The 21,303-nt window shown below is 37.2% G+C and overlaps 1 protein-coding gene across 2 annotated transcripts in view; it reads right to left on the bottom strand.

Moving 5' to 3' along the window:
* Positions 1-13,493: 13,493 nt before the first annotated feature.
* Positions 13,494-21,303, bottom strand: part of si:ch211-264f5.6 (carcinoembryonic antigen-related cell adhesion molecule 5) — a 23,707-nt gene continuing 15,897 nt past the window's right edge. The window contains exons 8-9 of one of the 2 annotated variants that reach the window (XM_053638197.1): positions 19,977-20,024; positions 13,494-17,673 (exon numbers count right to left, since the gene is read on the bottom strand). In XM_053638197.1, coding sequence (XP_053494172.1) covers positions 20,006-20,024 — 19 coding nt within the window. In that variant the 3' untranslated portion in view covers positions 13,494-17,673; positions 19,977-20,005. Of the gene's footprint in view, positions 17,674-18,949; positions 19,181-19,976; positions 20,025-21,303 lie in introns of those variants that run through there. The other variant, XM_053638198.1, reaches the window with a different exon arrangement.

Here is a 21,303-nt window from a genome sequence, read left to right as displayed (position 1 = left end):
ATTAATTATTCTAATATTAGGATCTAATCCATCACCCTCTTGCTCTACTTGGATATCGGGCGAGTTTTCCATTTGAGAATCTTGGATATCGGGCGAAAAATGCATGTTTTCCATTTGAGAATCTTGGGTATTGGGCGAATGTGTGTTTTCCATTTGGGAATCTTGGGTATTAGGCGAGTGTATGTTTTCCATTTGGGAATCTTGGGTATTAGGCGAGTGTATGTTTTCCATTTGGGAATCTTGGGTATTAGGCGAGTGTATGTTTTCCATTTGGGAATCTTGGGTATTAGGCGAGTGTACGTTTTCCATTGGACGGTTGTGTTCATTATCGTTTTCCGAATTTTGTGCAATATTGTCAGGGTTTTCGATTAAGTTAACAAGACTGTCATTTATCCTCATATGACTTTGATTAAGTTCGTGTATCATATCATGAGAAGATAACGGTCTAGGTTCCTGAGCATTTTCTGGAGTTGAGACGATATTCTGAACGGGAGATAATGACATATTTTCATTGATTTGATTCACCACGTCTATTAAACATGGATTATCTGCATAGATTCTCTTTGTTCGATTAGGGTATTTTGTAGCTCTAGCAGACATTGATTTAATTCGAAAAATATGTCGTGCGACGTCACCGGCGTACTTGATACAGTTTGACTGGAATTTCGGCTGGGGTTTTCATTTTGAGTATTGCTCTGCTCTGACGATCTTAAATTTTCATTCAACTGATTGACTGCATCGATTAGATCAGGGTTTAATTGTACTGAATGACCGTGTTCATTTAGGTTATTATGTAACTCTAACAGACATTGATTTAATTCAGAAAATATATCGTTTGGCGTCACCGATGTGTTTGATACAACGTAATTTGGACTCTGATTAGGTCTCTCACTAACGACTTGGTGTGACGGAATTAAACTTTCGTTCAGCCGGTTGATCGCTTCAGTTAAACATGGGTTCAGGGGTGTGTACGAATCATGATATAACGGACCATTTGAAAAACTCTGGTTTCCATCATAAAAGAAATCATGCGATAATGGAGAATTTTTGGTTCTCTTTTTTTTTTTTAGTCTCCATATCCGAACTGCATTTCAGTCGTTTCTGCGCCATATCTATCATACAATTTTCTAATCAACTTTATGTTCACTGGGAGACATCTATTCACATTTTCAAGCGTGTTGTACAGTAAAGGGATAAAATCTGTACCTCGACCAGATTCAAGTGTATAATCAATCTGTCCAAAGTTTTCCAATAAATCAGTCTTTGCTTCGAAGAATTCACGCCACAATGCACAGATCTGTTGTAGTTCGATGTCTTGTTGAATGTCGGTTTCCGAGATGATTTCCTCTTGGTCTTCTATTGCATCACTCGTATCTATAAGTCACAGAACATGTGAAAGAGCTTTTATTTATTTATTTTTTGTGCTGCGTAAATAGAAGGTAAAAATATACATCAACTCACCTGAAATATCTCCGTCGTAAGCACTGTTAGTCACGTTTCCCTCAACTTCTGAATATGATACAAACAATGTTATATTCACGTATGAAAGACTTTTACAGCATGAAACATTCATAATTTTATGTTATGACTTACGTGTGGAGCTCAGATTCAAAAGGTCATGAGTGGTTGTTTCGGGAATCTCATCATCAGAAATAATCACCAAGCTGTCTATAAAACAGTAAAACACACTTTTAATAACTCAACATTCCCATTTTAGATCACTACATAGATCTAAGAGACAAATTTTAATTACCTATACACTAGAATCAGATGAGCTTAACTCGGTCTTGCACTGTAATATAAATGTAGTGAAAATTTAAATTTTAGACAAAGTATTGTACCAGATTACATAATGACCAGATAAGGATGATGATTTTTGTACTCAGAAAGATTAGTTCTAAGTTTATATCAGTATCATTGCCAGTTGGATAATTACATAAACATTGTATTTCATTTTATATTTAACTATTAATTGATTAAAATACATATTTTTACCTGCCGAGAATTCCATGGTGTCTGGAAGTAGTGAAGGATAGACTCTGGAAATTCTGTTGAACTTTGCCGATGTTCAAACTTTCGAAGTGTTTGATTCCGGAAGTAGTGAAGAATAGACTCTGGAAATTCGGTCGAACCTTTGCCGATGTTAAAACTTTTGAAGTGCTCGACTTTTATAAACAAGTTCGTATGCATGCTAGTGTGTGTGGTGTGTGCGCGGGAATGCATAAGAACGGGGTTTTACGGTGTTGACCTTTGACCTAGGCCTGACTCAGAGTGCTTCATATTCTACGTGAAAGGAAAAGATCGTGTGTCCCGGGACCGAGAACTTGAAAAGCAAAACGGTTCCTTTTTCTGCATCAAAAAAAAACCCGGCTGTACATCCGTTTGACATTACCCAATATTGAATCTTTTCATGTTCTAACATTTTTTCTATTCTTCCCAAAAAAAGGGTGAGCTTTTTTCGGCGCGTTAGGACAAACATCAGCCATGTTGTAAGCTCGCACACGTTGTTCTAAGTACAGAGTATTATAAAACCTAGAGGGATGCTCGACTTTTATAAACAGGTTCGTATGCATGCGTTTGTCTGTACGTGCACATGTGTGTTTGTGCGTGCGCGTGTGTGTGTGTGTGTGTGTGTGTGTGTGTGTCATATTTTTGTTTCGATGTGGAATACACATGGCCGTACCAGGTATGGTAACGTTTGTGTCACGAATGGATGTGATCCAGATTTAACATAACTATATATATATTTTTATGACCTACCACAGAGTGTTAGAAAGAACATGTGTGTGCAACTTGTGTGGGTGGAACACATATGGCCGTACCATGTATGGTAACGTTTCTGTCACGAATGGATGTGATCCAGATTTAACATAACTATATATATATTTTATGACCTACCACAGAGTGTTAGAAAGACCATGTGTGCAACGTGTGTGGGGTGGAAAACATATGGCCGTACCAGGTATGGTAACATTTGTGTCACGAATGGATGTGATCCAGATTTAACATAACTATATATATTTTTATGACCTACCACAGAGAATTTCATATTCTATGTGAAAAGAAAGAACATGTGTGCAACGTGTGTGGGTGTCTGGAATACACATGGCCATACCATGTATGGTAACGTTTGTGTCACGAATGTATGTGATCCCGATTTAACATAACTATAAATATTTTTATGATCATGACCTTTGATCTAGATATAGAGAGTTAGAATGTGTATCTTTTTGACCTTTGACCTATACCTGTCAAAAATAAGGTTACAATATATACAAACTATCTCTCTCTGATGATCAAGGACAACAGCTTCCTCAATACATGAATGACCAAGTATAATATTTTTGTCTCATTTGTTAAATTGGGTTCTCTTTATTTACTTTTAGGACTTGTGTGAAAATCTGATGATGTTTTAGGTCAGGGGTTCCCAAACTTTTCCAGGGCAAGGCCCCCCAAATGGCATTAAAATTAAAAAGAGGCCCCCCTTTTGCAATATGTCTTTAAAACACATTAAAAATACAGACTTCTGAATATACGTATCCCCCTTTTTTTTATTAATAATTACATCTTACATCTTTACATTACATTACATTAGGAATTGATTGTGTGTGTGTGTGTGTGTGTGTGTGTGTGTGTGTGTGTGTGTGTGTGTGTCTGAGAGTGAGAAATAGAAAACATACATTTATTTATTTTTCACACCAAATTGTTGAGGCCCCCCGGGCACCCCCTTATATTTTCTTAAGGTAGAGATGTCAAAGTATATTATTCAGCTACTGCTACATCTGGCAGGTTTCTCCACGCCACATTACATTTATGCTGGCACCAGATATGGGCTGGTGTTTGTAATGATTATGTTGCAAAACAGTGTGATGTCCTAACTTGTACAGAAAGCCCTATCTCTCTTTATACTCTGGTTAATAGTCTCTTACGAGCAATACCTTTGCCTTCTGCCATTGCAGTTTATAAATGTCAAGCGCCTACTTCTGCTCTGTCTGCTATGCCAAAGCCACAGCCACTTTCTGTTCTTCTTCACAGCTGCAACTGGTTTCACTTCCTTTTTATCTCGTCTCTCTTGATCATGTCTCCTCACCCCACACAGGGGTTTAAAAGAGAGAGAGTAAACAGACTGGCAGAATTCATGCACACAGGACACAGCTTCTGACGTTTTGACAGTCCTGAATGACATGGGAGAGCCCTGTGCCAGAATAATATAAAGAAAATGGAAATGTAAGGATTCTTGGAATTCGTATTGATATTTTATTTTAGGATAGGTGATGGTAAATGATTACTATTAAACATCACTATAATACTAAACACTAAAGTATAACACTAAAATAATTTATTATTGCTTTAATAATAATTATATTAAATGGGGCAACAGTCCAATAAAAAAAAGTCTAAGAAAGAGATACGACTTGAAGATGCTTAATATGCCTCATATCTGAAGGATATTTGAATGCTCAAATTAAGGAAATACTTTGATAATTTGTTGAACTTATTTTCAGAAACACAAGTAAAATGCATGTTTAAAAAAATAATGAGAAACTCTACTCATCAATATAATACAAAAAATAGGAGAAAAGAAAATATCTACAAATGTAGTGAATAAAACTGTATAATTATGCTGAATTATGCTGAGTGGCAAACATGTGCTTGCATATAAATCGCACATGGGAACATGTTGAGAGCAAAAATCAAAACAAAGAAGTGACTTTGCAGTGGCTTATTTCTTCTGTGAAACTTGGCTAGGTTTTTGCAGATTAATGAGAGCACCGTGAATCTGCCTGGCTCTGACCATGCTTCACTCCTCAGCAGCAAGACAAAAGGTGAACCACGTTCTTATCTTAAGAAGAGGTAACTCTCCTCACAAAATTTTGCTCAGTAGACTTGGAATTTGGCCAATTTGTGTATCTTTGATTTCTATACATGTACGTGTAAGTCTCTATGTGAATCAACTTTGCCATGACAATTGGTCACTCGCGTCACGTGCCACACCCATACTCACACCCGAGCTGAGTGCTCAGAAGTCGCGATGAGCTCAAAGCGGCAAAAAAAAAAACATTCACTCCTTTTTTACTAAGTGGAGCAGTGTAAGTGTAAGTTCTTTTGGCATGTGGTATTCATGTTGCACAATGATGTATAATTTGCTCCATATTTCTTTTTAAATGCTGCTTATTTCCAGTGATGAATAATTAGCAAGGTTTGATGGTAATATCAGCCTACCCATAGTCCCGCCCAAAAAAAAAGAGTTTGACACTAACAAACTTTGTGTACATTAAATTTTATTGCATATCATTGTTGATCTAGCATGCTATTGTACTGATATAAAGTCTCCGTACAGTGACATGTTTGTTAGTTTAGTTCAATTACAGTCTCTTTTCAACAGTGTGGTTGAGTGACATTTCTTTTCTGAACTGTGGACTGTTGAATGCTATGTATGTGCAATACAATGAACACTAAACACAAGATGCAATTTGTAAATAATACAGTGCAATATACAGTATAACATGCAATGAGACAAAGCACACGACAAAGAATACCCTTGACATTCTGTCCTCCACCACATCTGAAATGATGGCTACGCCCCTGTCCTTAACCCTCTCTGCTCCAGGGGTGCTGTATCATAGCTGATCCTGTGCTCTGACCCCAACTTCCTAACAAGCTGGGACACGCGAAGAAAAGCATTTCACTGTGCTGTAATGTATACGTGACAAATAAAGGCTGCTTCTTCTATTTCTCTCCCTGTGAGTTTACCAATCACTCTGGCTAGTGTTTATATTCCCCCAAATGCAAACAAGGAAGAAGTGGAGAACCAACTGTCAAATCAGATGCTAAATATAAAGACTAGATATCCTAACTCTGCATTATTCATCCAAACAGACTTCAAAAAGTAGTTTTAAACACCAGCTACCACAAAACAGACAGCTGGTCAACTGGGGAGAACACCATTTCTACACCACAATTATAACATTGCAATAAATTATATCTTAGCAAGTAACATATCTTGAAAATGGGGAAATGTATCTAATATTACTTTGTATGTGGGTATTATGAACCAATTATAATATTACTCAGCCTGTATTTAGATGATTTTACACATATCAAGCTTTAAATATTGTGATTCCTTTTGCAGAAAATGTTGCTTCATTCTAGAGCTGGTACAACACATAGCACACAGAGTAGATCAGACTGGCAAGAATAATAATGTCTGCCAAACATCTGGATGACATGTCCCTGATGGACACTCATAGGAGACAGTTGTCTACATTTGGGAGTATACTGATGGTTTTGGCCATCATGGTACTAGAGAGAAGCTGAAGGGTAGAACTTTCAGTTGGAATGCCAGTCCTTGAAAAGAAGACCTCTAAAAGAGTTTTTGTAGACTTTGCAGGGTTGATTTCCACATGTGCATCAAAGTGGACTGTGCTAATCACACTTTGCATCATGTGAAAATCAGGTTGGTGGAGAGCTGATCAAATGTCCTGGCCAAGGTGTCCCACTGCTAGGAGCAATATACTAATCAGCACTGCACTGGGAGACCAATTTTCAGTTTTCAATTTCAAAGTACTTTAATTGCATGATTGTTTACATACAATATTGCCAAAGCATCAATATAGATGTATATTATAGATGTAAAATGTATGCTGAATGTGTTCGATTGACCAGAGAGATGTGATCAGAGCAGTAGTTGGTTTCTGAACATGTGCAGCTTAGAGATTAATTTTGCTGCAGCAGGTGCGTGACTCTGCCTCCAGCAGCACCTGCACTTTTGATTTGTTTCTGATAGGTTGGAAAACTGTGGTAAGAGCTTAGAGAATTTTAGAGGTTTTTCTTTTGTTATGAAAGGTATCACAGTGAAGGAGAAGGTGTGCCTCTGTATCACCCTCACCAGTGTTACAGTGTTAGCACACTCTTTCTTCCTTTGGAAGCCATTAAGGATTCATCATACTGAAGTCCATGCCGAGGAGTTTAGTGAGGAGTCCAAAGCCTCCTCTAAAGCTCTCAATAAAATTCTTGCAAAGTGTCATAGGGCCATATTCAGAGTTCAGTTATGCACATGTAGTGAGGACTTAATACAAATACTTAATAAAATTGCGCACATCAGTATTGAGACCTCAGACATAACTAGGCACTAGTATATACATAAGCACAACAAAAGCACTATTCAGACCTTTGCGCAAGAATTGGGTCAGATTTTTCTTTTGTGTTTCAGTTACGCACAATTCTGACCTTGGAATTTTGTTATGTTTCGTTATGCTTTATGTTGGCTCAAGTGAGGACCAGTATTATGTCCAGTGTTACTGTTTAACAGTTTGATGTTACCACAATATGTCATACAAATTTATATTTGGGCATTGTGCATAAAAAAAAACAATTTAATGTCATTTGAAACCAATATGAAATATAGAAATACGACACCATATTTCTTTATTTAGATCAGAGGCGATCTCAATCTGAAACACTGCTTCTCTAGAGGAGAGATTTTTTTTATGGAATTAATAACAGTACTTATTTAAAGTGAGCTGTAAGCATAGCAGATGAATGCTTAATTAGCTTATTCTTCACACTGTGGTCACATTTTCTTTACAGGAGAGCATACTGAATGAACAAGAACACTGGCAATATGGAATTAATTCAGCAATTCAAAACAGAATTAACATATATACAGCACTAGACTTCTATTAGATGGTTATTTCAATGTTTGTCATCTTCTCATACATATTCAGTCATAATAAAGTGCCATTTGTAAATAGACTTTTACTTTCATTTACCTACATTGTGTTACATTTGACATCAAGTAAAAATGTTATCTGCTTCTTTAATCTGCAATTTCTATGCTAATTGTTGACCAGAGGCAGTAGTCTATCTTGAACACCTTTACCACCTTTATCAAGAAACATCTGGCAACCTCAGAGGTTGGAACTATGTGCAGGTATCTTGCATATCCTAAAAGGGCAGAAATTGCATGTCATTTACCTGGGTCTGAATAGATATTGGTAGAACTGGTAGTTATTGAAGTTTGAATGTGACTCATAGTAAATTCCGTCGCAGTCGGTCGCTGTAAGGGTGGATGTCACAACTCTTTTAGAGCTCATCAGTATTACATGCAAGCTGGTAGAGGCCAATCTTATCTCTTTCTTATCTCTTAGAGGCTTATCTCTTTCTGGATGCTGCTGATGCCTATTAGTCAGCTTTTTACTATACTTTTCAGTAATTTAGGGATATGAGTGTTTATAACATGTTTAGATGGCATCTTTAAGTTGGTCAATACTGATGAGTATGAGTCTTGCCACATTCCTTTTGTATCATGCAATTTATTGTGATGGAATGCCAGTTTTATTATGTAGAGATGATGAAATCCAATCCAAAACTGCATATTAGTAGAAACCCAGCTAACTTAGCAGCTAAACTGAGAAGCACACACAAAAACACACTAGCAGTATGTAGCCCCAAGCCCTCTAGTTGAATCGACCCAGAGGAGAGATGAGGGAAGAATGGAGGGAAACCTGACTCTGGCTGCCTCATGCACAGTAGCTGAGTCCAGTTGACTTCTTAAGCTCAGGGAGAAAGTGTGCACTAAGGCGAGAGAAAATCACTCAACCATGCTAGTATTCATAGGCTTGCTGATGCACTAGACAATGGTGGGATGTGAGATGCTCAGAAGAGATGAAACAAGGAGTATGAGAGGTGAGTGCCCCTACAGCAACAGTACATAATGCTAAATCACAAACAGTGCAGTGATGCCTACAGGTCACCATAAGGTTTTATAGCATTCTCCAGAAATTGCCATCAATCAGGGATATTGGAAGACGTTTTATATTGGGTGTGCTGGAATTTTAAGCACTTGACTTGCTGACCTCTTCTGCTCTCCAGACCTGCCTAATCCATCCTGATGCCCTACTTCTGGTTCCGTTCTCATCAATTGGAAGTCACATGCTGTTGCTGAGGATGGCTTCACATGGTGCAGCCTAAAGAACATTGAGATTACTGAGGATGGTACCACTCAAAAACCATAAACCTCAATTCATATGAACAGTTATGCTATAATAGCTTTAAGACTGCAATTGCCATAAACAGTTTTGCACTCAAGTCTCCATCAGTGAACAGTGGAGAAGTTCAACAGAACAGACTTCATGTGAAAACTATACTCAGCAAAAAAAAAGGTACACATCCCTTTTTCAGGAGACTGTATTTTAAAGATAATTTTGTAAAATCCAAATAAGCTTTACAGATCTTTATTGGAAAGGGTTTAAACGATGTTTTTCATGATTGTTCAATGAACCATAAACAATTATTGCACATGCCCCTGTAGAACAGTCCTTAAGACACGAACAGTTTACAGGCGGTGGGCAATTAAGGTCACTTAGGACACTAAAGAGACCTTTCTACTGACTCTGAAAAACACCAGAAGAAAGATGTCTAGGATTCCTGCACTCCTGCACTCCTTCTCACCTGCGTGAACATGCCATAGGCCTGCTGCAGGGAGGCATGAGGACTGCAGATGTGGCCAGAGCAATAAACTGCAATGTCTGTAATGTAAGACGCCTAAGACAGTGCTAAAGGGAGACAGGAAGGACAGCTGATCGTCCTTGCAGTGGAAAGTTACATGTAACCATGTCCTTACCCCCCCCCCCCCCCCCAAGACGTGATGGAGAGCTTGCAAATGCCTTGGTGGAAGAGTGGAGTAACATCTCACAGCAAGAACTGACCAATCTGGTGCAGTCCATGAGGATGAGATGCACTGTAGTACTTAAAGCAGCTGGAGGCTACACCAGATACTGACTGTTACTTTTAATATTGACCCCCCTTTGTTCAGGGACTCATTATTCCATTTCTGTTCATCAGATGTCTGTGAAACTTGTTCAGTTTCTGTCTCAGTTGTTGAATGTTTTTATGTTAATACAAATATTTAAACATGTTAAGAAATTTGCTGGAAATAAAAGCAGTTGAATGTGAGAGGACATTTCCTTTTTTGCTGAGTATAATGAAGTTCCTGGTTACACAACTGCACTATTTGATCATGCAGTACACAGTTATAGAAAGGATTTATTTATAAATCGCTCTATCTGGTGTCACCCAGATGAGGACGGGTTCCCGTTTGAGTCTGGTTCCTCTCAAGGTTTCTTCCTTATATCGTCTCAGGGAGATTTCCTCACAACTGTTGCCTCTGGCTTGCTCATTAGAGATAAACTCATACGTTTAAAATCTATATCCTGAATTGTATATATTTTTGTAAAGCTACTTTGTGACAACGTCCATTGTTAAAAGCACTATAAAAAATAAATTTGAATTGAATTGAACTTGGTGTCATGCGCGAAGTGTAGAGATGGAAGTGCAGTTCAGCGCTTTAATAAGAGCAGGAGAAATATCCAAATTGCAAGGCAAGATCAATGTTAAAAAACAGGCATAGGTCAGGCGATGAACAAACACAAAAAAACAAGGCTAGACAAAACATGAAAAACAAAAACCAGGCAAAAAGTAAAAAACCGGAATAACAGCATGGAACAAAAGGCTTTTCAAAGTCAGATGATAATCAACAAACTCAGCATTACATTGCAGTAAAGTGTGAGTGTGTGTGTGATTCAAACAGGTGTGTGTGATCAGAACTTTGGTGATTGTGAGCAGATTAGCAGCAGTGGATTCTGGGGTATGTAGTCTGGGGCAGCCATGTTTGTTTGTGTTCTGGGAGTTGGAGTTGGTGGATTGTGTGGATGTTGCACAATGACATTACACCCAAATGATAGTCAAATCATTTTATTTTACCAGATGACGTTAATGCTTTATATGGGGTACATATGAGCCAAAAATAGTATATGTATCAGGTGAGAAGAAAAAAGAAACATATGGCTTTATGCCAATGGTATTCATTGTCATACTTTACATTGTAACTATGTTGAAGGTCATGGCATGCATGCATACGTGTACAAGAAGGTGTCCAGGTGATACTCATCTCCCCTGGTGTTAGAAGGAGTGAAACAGAGACTCCTTTTTGAAGCCAGAATGAATCAGAGGATTTAGACCATGAAATATTTATTTCTTAAATTTTATATTCATCGGATACTTGCTTATATTGTGTACAGTATTGCGAAATCGCTCTATTGTCCTCATACTTGCTCGAGCCACCCTTGTCTGTCTTAAAGGATCTGCCCTGTTGACAGAAGGCAACAGATCCGGCTTGACCGGCTTTTTCCAAAGACAACCTCTGCTGTTTTACAGTAGTACAACAATTATTTGTAATAGGCATGAATACGTAAAAAAGATGCATATCTGAGTTCATGGAAAAATTCATGTCACTCTTTAACTATGCAGAAGTTTTTAGATTGAAATTGAAAAAGAAGTCAAAGAAGAACAGGTTTGCTTTCTATAGTACTGGCAGTGTATCATCTCAGTTCCCAGTAACAGAGATGACTGTTGCATATGCTGAGTGCATGCTGTGGTTATTGTTGCTGTAACAGATCGCCTGTTGAGACTGGAGTGGTTTGCGTAAATATCAAAGGAGCCATATTCTGTGTAAAGGTAGTAAAGGTACACAAGAGTGCTGTGTTGCAGAGCAAAACTGCATATAAGAGTAGATTACATGACCTGCTAGTCTTCACCTTCACTTGTTGGTGGTGATTCTTTTTACATAGCAATCAGGATAAATTTTTTGTTTGTTTTTCCCACTAAAAAGAGCAGAGGGAGGCTTAACAGTTAAAGGCTCTAGGTTACTGATCAGAAGGCCACCTTGATCAGAAGGTCGGGGTTTGGGAGTTCAAGCACACCCAAGTTGCCACTATTGGGCTTTTGAGCAACCCTTAACTCTCTCTGCTCCAAGGGCGCTGTATCATGGCCGACCCTGCACTCCTACCCCAACTTCTTAACAAACATGTGAAGAAAGAATTTCACTGTAGTGTATTGTATATGTGATAAATAAAGGCGTTTTCTTCTTCTTCTTCTTTGAAAAAAAGTTAGGTCATGGAGGGCTAGTTTGGTGGTTTCTGTTCACATGAATATACTGGTTAATTGGATGTGTTTGAACAGGGAATATATCAAACTGTAATTCCAGCCCCCCAGAACTGAAATGTAGAAGTTTTTTCCTTTCACTGATCTTTGCTTTTTTTTGTAAACTATTAAGAGTTTTTAAGCTGTGGAAGGAACAGGAATGTGTCGGATAAAAAGCAGGAGGAGGAGAAAAGCTAGGTGTAACTGTCTGTACTCCCCACCCTCTTCTTCTACTGCAGACTATTGGGAATGTGGCATTACTTCATTCTGCATTGCACTTGGCGTGTAATCATCATCTTACATGGAACACAGTGCTGTGTCTGACTTTCCTCCCTGAGACCGGAGTGGTTTGCATATCAAAGAAGCCATCTTCTGTGTAAAGGTACACAAGAGTGCTGTGTTGCTTAATTTATGGCACTCTAACTTACAGCAAAACTGCATAAGGCCTTAGGCCCTGTTTACACTAGTGTGTTTTCGTTTTAAGACGTATAACTGTTGCTACAGTTACGCCTGTTGTCTACACTACTCCGCCGTTTTCAACCCTCGAAAACCGAGACTTTTGGAAATGCCGAAGACACCGTTTTAGTTTGAAAACTCTGGACTTGCGTTTCAGTGTAAACAGACCAAAACGAAGACTTTTGAAAATGAAGGCGTGGCTTCGCCCACATTCGCCCCCTGATTGGGTCTTCTGGATCACTGAGTATCCTTCCTTGATTTGGCATGCCCCTACCATATGACCATTACGCTACCTTTTGATTAGAGCAATCGGCAACAAATCTCATTTCAAGCGGCATAAGTCCTACATGGAACGCCGGTTTGGACTAGCAACCAACTTCCTGTTTACACTTGTATGCGCATCTGCAGTGTGCATGAATGGTCATGTGACATGCGTATTCGGCCGTGTAGTGTGGACGAGGATCATTTCTGAAACACAGCGGAAACGCCAGTGTGGACGAGGATTGTTTTATTTTAAAACGTACATGCACTAGTGTATACAGGGCTTAAGAGTAGCTTACATGACCGGCTAGTTTCACCTTCACTTTTTGGTGGCAATTAGGATACCTTTTCAGTTTTTGTTTTTTGAACTAAGGAAGGAAGTGAGTGAGCAAGGAGTTAAAACAAACAAACAAAACAAACAAATAGCATTTAAAAATAATAGATAAATGACAACAAGGTTAGCACATTTTAGCACACTGATATACTATTTAGAGTTTATATAAGATAATTATATACCTATTTTATACACACTGCAAAAACATCTATAGCTAAATATAAAGAATAAGCCTAGAACAAATCAATTACTTCTGGACCATGATATATATATATATATATATATATATATATATATATATATATATATATATATATATATATATATATACACACACATTAATAGATTCCATTTGTGCGTTTACTCAATATACAATACTTTGTTCTTATTTTCCTTAATAATGTTTCTGCAAGCATGAGTTTTTGACACACCTTTAATTTAAAACAAAATGCCAGGTAAATAAACTTTATCATTGATTAATTTATTTATTTTCCAATTATAATACATAGAAAAATTGTAAGAAATTTGTCAATTGTTTAATTACAACCAAAATTACAAAATCAGACGTATTCTTTGGTGTGGGAAGAATCTAACTGTAAAGTTGTGTCACTCTGTATACCTGCACCGGGCAATTAATAGCCCTCTGAGTCAACATCGTTGGCACAAAGTAAAACATCACTGCTAGAAAAAAAAAAGAAATATAATTAGGCTTTATTTTAAAACCCCGGAATAATCAACATATGTGAGTACAACCATCAGAACAGAAAGCAGGTCTGTCTCAAGAACACTATATGCTGCTGCTGAAGATGGTACCACTTAAAAACCATAAGATGGCTTTGGACCTCAATTCATATGAACATATTACACAACTGCACTATTTGACCATGTAGTATTAGCACATTTATAGAAGGGATTTATTTATAATAATGTTTTTTTTTTTTTTATAAAAGCAGCTTTATTTATTTATAAAGCTGCTTTGGGACAATGTACATTGTTAAAAGCGCTATACAAATAAAACGGAATTGAATTGAATTTCTGCTCATGTTCAATGGAGAAAGTGCACACACACACACACATGCATGCACGCGCACATACATGCACGCATGCGCACACACACACACACACACACACAAACAAACACACACACATATAGGTTTAGTGTCCACAATTCAAAATCGTTGCCAAGATAACATCTTATCCTTGTGCATCTCTTTTAAAAACAGAGGAACCAGACATATCACTTAACCTAAACCTAAAAACAACTAAGATAACAAAAGTATTGAGTGGGTTTAGTTTTCAACCTGACAGGTGTATGTAACACTGAGAAATCAAAACTATTTGGTGTGCTTATAAGAAAACAAAATCAAAACAATGATTTTGGAGCAGAAGCAGAGTAAAATCTTCCCTCCAAAGCTGTGGAATGTCAGTACTCGGGGCTGCACAGACTAGTTGATTAAAACATTCACTAGTTGCTGCTGCGAGGTGTCGACTAGTAGGGAGTGGGGGAAAAAACAGTGAAGTAAATGAAATAAAGAAAGCAGGTAAATTTACTTTGTTGTCAGAATAGATGCCTAAGTCAGAAGTCAGTTCTGCAGTCAACTGCACAAGACTACGCTGAGAAAAGCTTTAATGGACCATTAACACGTTGGTATCACTTTGTCTGCAGTGCAGAGGTGTATAGAAGATCAGCGTTTTTGCTCACTGCTAAGTTAATGCTTTTACTGTATGGCTGAGGTAGCGCTAGGTCATCATGATGCATTTGAAAAAACAGATCATTCATAAGGCTAACCCATTCTGCTCGTTTCTAAATCCAACATTTATATAATCTCTAATAAAAACATGTCCTGGCTTTGGTTGTCCTATAGAGAAGATGGGAGAAAACATGCATCCTTGCTACATCACATATGAAGGTTCATTTTATTGGTTGTGCATGAAGGTGTCAAGTCTAGAGAAGTGATGGCTTCGCTGGCACAAAGAGGTTTTGCTGCTGATCATCTGTAAACAGCCTTGGTTTAGACTCAGATCAACAGCACATGCTAGCTCAAAGAGGCTGATTCAGACTTGTTTTCAGATGCTACAGGTGCTGGAGTTAAATGTGGCGTTATAAACTCCTACACTGCTATAGACATTTTATCCTCCATCCATCATTAAGCTAAGTTTAAGTTTACATTTCTGCACCAGTTAATCTGTGATTTCAGCTGTGCCACCAGTTGGTCCATAAGGGCGCATTTTATGAACTGGTATGTCCTTAAATAGTGCAGTATAATACACAGATTTATTCTTTTTTTGCACATTTATTGCACAGACATATTTACTTTGATCGTAGCCTGAAACACATCGTAGTCATTGTGGCAATTAGTAGTCGTGCAACCCCTAGTCAATACAAACAAAAATCTCACATTTACATCTTTTACTCACACTCGCTTATACGGTAGTGCTTGAAAGTTCATGAACCCTTTAGAATTTTCTATATTTCTGCATAATTATGACCTAAAACAACATCAGATTGTCCTAAAAGTAAAGTCCTAAAAGTAAATAAAAAGAACCCAAATTAAACAAAGAAGACATTAATTTATACTTGGTCATTTATTTATTAAGGAAAATGATCCAATATTACATATCTGTGAGTGGCAAAAGTATGTGAACCTTTGCTTTCAGTACCTGGTGTGACACACTTGTGCAGCAATAACTGCAACTAAATGTTTGCGGTAACTGTTGATCAGTCCTGCACATCGACTTGGAGGAATTTTAGCCCATTCCTCAGTACAGAACAGCTTCAACCCTGGGATGTTGGTGGGTTTCCTCACATGAACTGCTTGCTTCAGGTCCTTCCACAACAAATTAAGGTCAGGAGTTTGACTTGGCCATTCCAAAACATTAACTTCATTCTTCTTTAACCGTTCTTTGGTAGAATGACTTGTGTGCTTAGGGTCATTGTCCTGCTGCATGACCCACTTTCTCTTCAGATTCAGTTCATGGACAGATGTCCTGGCATTTTCCTTTACAATTCGCTGGTATAATTCAGAATTCATTGTTCCATCAATGATGGCAAGTCATCCTGGCCCAGATACATCAAAACAGACCCAAACCATGATACTTCCACCACCATGTTTCACAGATGGGATAGGGTTCTTATGCTGGAATGCAGTGTTTTCCTTTCTCCAAACATAACACTTCTCATTTAAACCAAAAAATTCTATTTTGTTTCATCCGTCCAGAAAACATTTTTCCAATATCCTCCTGGCTTGTCCATGTGATTTTTAGCAAACTGCAGGGCGGCAGCAGTGTTCTTTTTGGAGAGCAGTGGCTTTCTCCTTGCAACCCTGCAATGCACACCATTGTTGTTCAGTGTTCTCCTGATGGTGGACTCATGAATATTAACATTAGCCAATGTGAGAGAGGCCTTTAGTTGCTTAGAAATTACCCTGGGTTCCTTTGTGACCTCACAGACTATTACATGTCATGTTCTTGGACTGATGTTTGTTGGTCTCCACTCCTGGGGAGGGCAACAGTGGTCTTGAATTTCCTCCATCTGTACACAGTCTGTCTGACTGTGGATTGGTGAAGTCCAAACTCTTTATAGATGGTTTTGTAACCTTTTCCAATGTGATGAGCTTCAACAACTCCTTTTCTGAGGTCCTCAGAAATCTCCTTTGTTCGTACCATGATACACTTCCACAATCATGTGTTGTGAAGCTCAGACTTTTATAGATCTCTGTTTTTTAAATAAAACAGGGTTCTATCTCACACTGGATTGTCATCCCATTGACTGAAAACACCTGACTCTAATTTCACCTTCAAATTAACTACTAATCCTAGAGGTTCACATACTTTTGCCACTCAAAGATATGTAATACTGAACCATTTTCCTCAATAAATAAATGACCAAATACAATTTTTTTTTAAATTTGTTTAATTGGGTTCTCTTTATCTACTTTTAGGACTTGGACTTGAATGAAAATATGTTGATGTTTTAGGTCATATTTATGCAGATATATAAAAAATTTGAAAGGGTTCACAAACTTTCAAGCACCACTGTACTTCAATTCTACAGTAGACAAACATTATATTCAAAAGGCCACAAGAGGAGAGAATGAAATTGAGAACAGAGTTGTTGTACACATGTAAAAAACTTTGACACTAAGCTCTGTATTAGCATTGGCTTTTGTCAGCGATGGAATATTTTGGTGCTTCTGGGCACAAATGTTCATTTTCAACAGAATGTTGCCTTCCAAGCTTGGGTCAAGAAGCTTCTCCAGAATCAGAACAGTGTACTGGTGGAGTGTATGGTGTTATTCCACCATAGTCTGTTGCATCTTGGGTCTACAGTAGGTAGATCGATGAATTCAGTGAATGGTAAAGGACAGCAAGGTCAAAATATACCAAGGAGGAGGGCAAATTTCAGTGTGGGGTTTTCCTGGGTCACCAGAGAGAAATTGAGTGAGCAGGTGGATGGGAGATAGGAATTCCAGGATAAGAAACCAATCTCTATGGTTTGAGGTCAAAACACGGTGTGAGGGAGAGGGAGGGCCAGCCCTAAAGGTGTGTTCCACTAATGAAGGCAGTTCTTCCAGCTGCCTGGTGGAATCATCTTGTGGGTAAAAAAAGACAAAATGGCTGAAGAATTGTTCTAGCAGATCCTGAAAAGTGAAAGATAACAAGAGAGGTAAAATACAGTTATCTAAAGAACAACTAAATATTTATACAATATATACAGCGTTACCAGGGTATTAGATCCTCCTGTATTGTAGCTATACCTTTTGGCCGTTGTATCAGGTACGCCTAACATACAAGTACATTTTGCAGGTGTACATTCCATGACTGTAACCATTCTGTTGCTATGCACAATTTATTGCTCCCATCTTTTAACCGCTGACCAAATATTAATTGGTTTGTGGACCATTAATACTGACACAGTAGTGTGTTGTGCTAGTATGACTGTATCAGAGGGGTATTAAACAAAACAAGCTAATAAAAGCTTATTTGATTGACTTAGCATAACAGGTTAATCCATTAAAGAATATCATGTGCAAATTATTTCTGCTACTTCAAACTGAAATTTGTCAATGAAGGCCCACGTATGCACAAGAAAAAAAAAAAGGCAACACCTCAACAATGAACAAAGCTGACTCTTATATACAGTATATGAATAAATAAAATGAAATAAAATAATTTAAATTGACTTTAATCAAAATGAACGTTTAATACAAACTTGATCTCTTAAGTAAAAAGTACAAAGAGTATACTATGACAAAGTCACAGTTAATGTAATTTGACTACTTTAAGGCTGAATTTTTTACTTAGTGTACTGTGTTCATATCATTTTTAGGATGGATGTTCATGTTTTTTTTAACCCTGTGTTGTGCTGCTATTGAACGAAGTAAATTATAAAATGTTATTGACCTTTTAGTGGATTTTAGAAAAGCTTGGTTATGTATTTATAAAAGAGTTATTTCTGTTAGAAATTAATTAATAAAATGGTACTCAAGCCAACATCTTAATATCTAGCCAATTTTACTTAGTCTACTCTCATTGTACAACATTAGAATATGTTAATGATGGATTCAGAGTCCTGTTTTTGAAATATGATTTATTGATGTCAGATACAAATAAATGTTTGAAACTTGTCAAACATTTACATTTAGAATCAGTGTGTAACAAATGAGGATGTGTGTCCCGATTTAACATGCCATTAATACATTTTCAATTAGTCTTGACAAAAGAGTAAGCCATGCTTCTTTAAAATAGGATAGAAACATTTTTTTCATTTATTAATTGCAAGAAACCCTACATAAGGTGGAAATTCATACACACACACACTCACACACACACACACACACACACACATATATATATATATATATATATATATATATATATATATATATATATATATATATGATTAATATATATAGAAGAGATTTATATTTTATAAAACAGAGCTTGTATAATTGTATCATAACCTATATATAAGATTATTTAGCCTGATTTGTGATTTTATAATGTCCATGCTTTTGCAGGTGCAGTGGTGTTGCTTAGGTTTGTAAACACCTGACAATAATTGGGTGTACCACCCAAATAATATCTGGTCAGTAGTTGTATGGTTTCATCTTTTCCATTGTTAGACAGGGTGGGGGTGTCAATAACCTGCATAGCAATAGATCAAATACAGTCAGTAACTGAACACCTAGAAAGTGCTGTCATATGGTAGATATGTGATAAAATCTTCATTGTGCCCAGCTACAAGCCAGGAATAGCTAATAAAGGGCTAAAAGTGCTAATGGTATGGATATTTAGTATTTTATCCAAATATAAATTGGCCCATTATAAGCACGTTTTCAAATTTGAGCAAAAGTGCCACATACTTATTTAAAGCTTAGCATAAGTATTATTTTTAAATAATGCATAATTATGCAAAAGGTAAAGGTATTTGACTTTGCTTTTTGTTACCGTCATTGACGGTAGTTGCATCAAGAATGTAGTTGCAACACATGCAGGACAAATTACAGTGATTTGCAGTCACAGGTAACCTATTATTTGAGTCATACTTCCGGCACTGCACTAGAATGGATGTGGCAACGCCCTCATCAAGCTGTGTTTTTTTTAACCTTTTATTTAAACACTCAGGACAGTGTTAACGGCATACCAAAGTTGGTATGGCAAAAGCACAACCTGGCCAAGTCAGTGTTTTTCTTCTGAAATACTTGACTTTTTTTTTTTTGATAATTATTATTATTTTAGCAGTTAGCAACCTGTGAGCCAATTTAGGAGTTGCTTAAGGTTGTGTGTGTTCGCTCTTTGATGTCAGCAAGATATAGTGGAATGCATTTCACAAAGCAAACAAGACTGAATCAGTCAGGTGTTGAAATATACCCTTGAAACAAGATAGTGCTACTGGCTACTGTGGTCCTAAACAGAAGCTAAAGTAATAAGGAAGACTCACCAGGTGTTCTTCTTGTGGTTTTCTTTTCTTTAATATGGTGATGTAATACTGAAAAAAAGAGAAAATTAAGCAAGTTAACAAAATGTAGTTTATGATTTACAAGAAAACAGCTTATGGTGAAATTGAAATCAAAGTTTATGTGTGATACAAAGAGAAAGAAAGAGAGAGAGAGAAAGAAAGAGAGAGAGAGAGAGAGAGAAAGAGAGAGACATGTGTGGACATGGCTGACATTCCAGTGGTATTCCTGCTTTGACACCATTACCACCCCCTACCTCCTCACTTCTGCACATTCCTTTTGCTTTACTATTTACAGTCGGGTTTTACACTCTGACTGCTTGATACTGTGCATGTTTTAAAATACAGACCTAAAGTGCCTATTTGAGATTCAGTTATTAAGCAATGCTTTTGCTGTTTTTTTTGTTTTGTTTTTTTGCATAAATTGACCAGTAGAACAGGTTGACACAGTAGAAACGATATGGGTCACATAAGATAACATTAACTCTGAATCCACTACGCCGGCCTGAAGGCACCACACCCTGAAAGTAAAGTGGGAAAGAGGGTGGCTGAGGAAGAGAGAGATAAAGGAGAACAGGTTTAATACATGAATAGTACTGTACAGTTTGACAATTAGCTCCTAAATAATTTTTTTTTACAAAGCATGGGATAAGAGAAATAATAGGAGAGAGAAAGAGAGAGAGAGAGAGAGAACCCAAACTCAATAACAGAAACTAGATGTGAGATGACGTTAGAATGATTAATAAGTAGTGAATGAGTAGTGAAGCTGCACAAACACCACCTGTATAGTTTCTGGCAGGTGAAATGGACAGAATGCAGTGAAATACACGGATTAATGTTTAGCAGGATTTTGTGGCTACTTTAGACATATTTTTTTCAAACTTAATATTTAGGCATTTTGATCCCTTTCTGCATTTCGATGTCAAAATAAAACAAGGTATTTTAAACTCAGTGTTTTTTTTTCTCTTTTTTTTCTAACAAATAAGACAATATAGACAAATAGTATGGAATTAAATTTGTGCCAAAAGTATTAAATGTATCTTTGCAAGAAATGAACAAAAATATACAGTGAGAAAGAAGAAAAACACTGAAACTGAAAACAGTGAACTCAGTGGCAAAAATTTAACCTGGTCTTAAAAAATAAACAGCATTCTTTGTTGACCGTTTTCCAAGCTTCGTTTTCGCTAATCACTGTTTATGAATGCACTGTCAGAGTTTTTGGATAAGCTTTCAAAGTTTACACTCCATATGTTTACGGTCACCACTCTGGCACAAACCACACTTAACAGCACTTTACTCACTATAAGCTAGT

Source organism: Ictalurus furcatus, chromosome 12 (genome assembly GCF_023375685.1).
Source record: "Ictalurus furcatus strain D&B chromosome 12, Billie_1.0, whole genome shotgun sequence".
NCBI lineage: Eukaryota > Metazoa > Chordata > Actinopteri > Siluriformes > Ictaluridae > Ictalurus > Ictalurus furcatus.
Note: the sequence above shows the minus strand (reverse complement) of the source record. Positions and strands in the feature narration are given on the sequence as shown.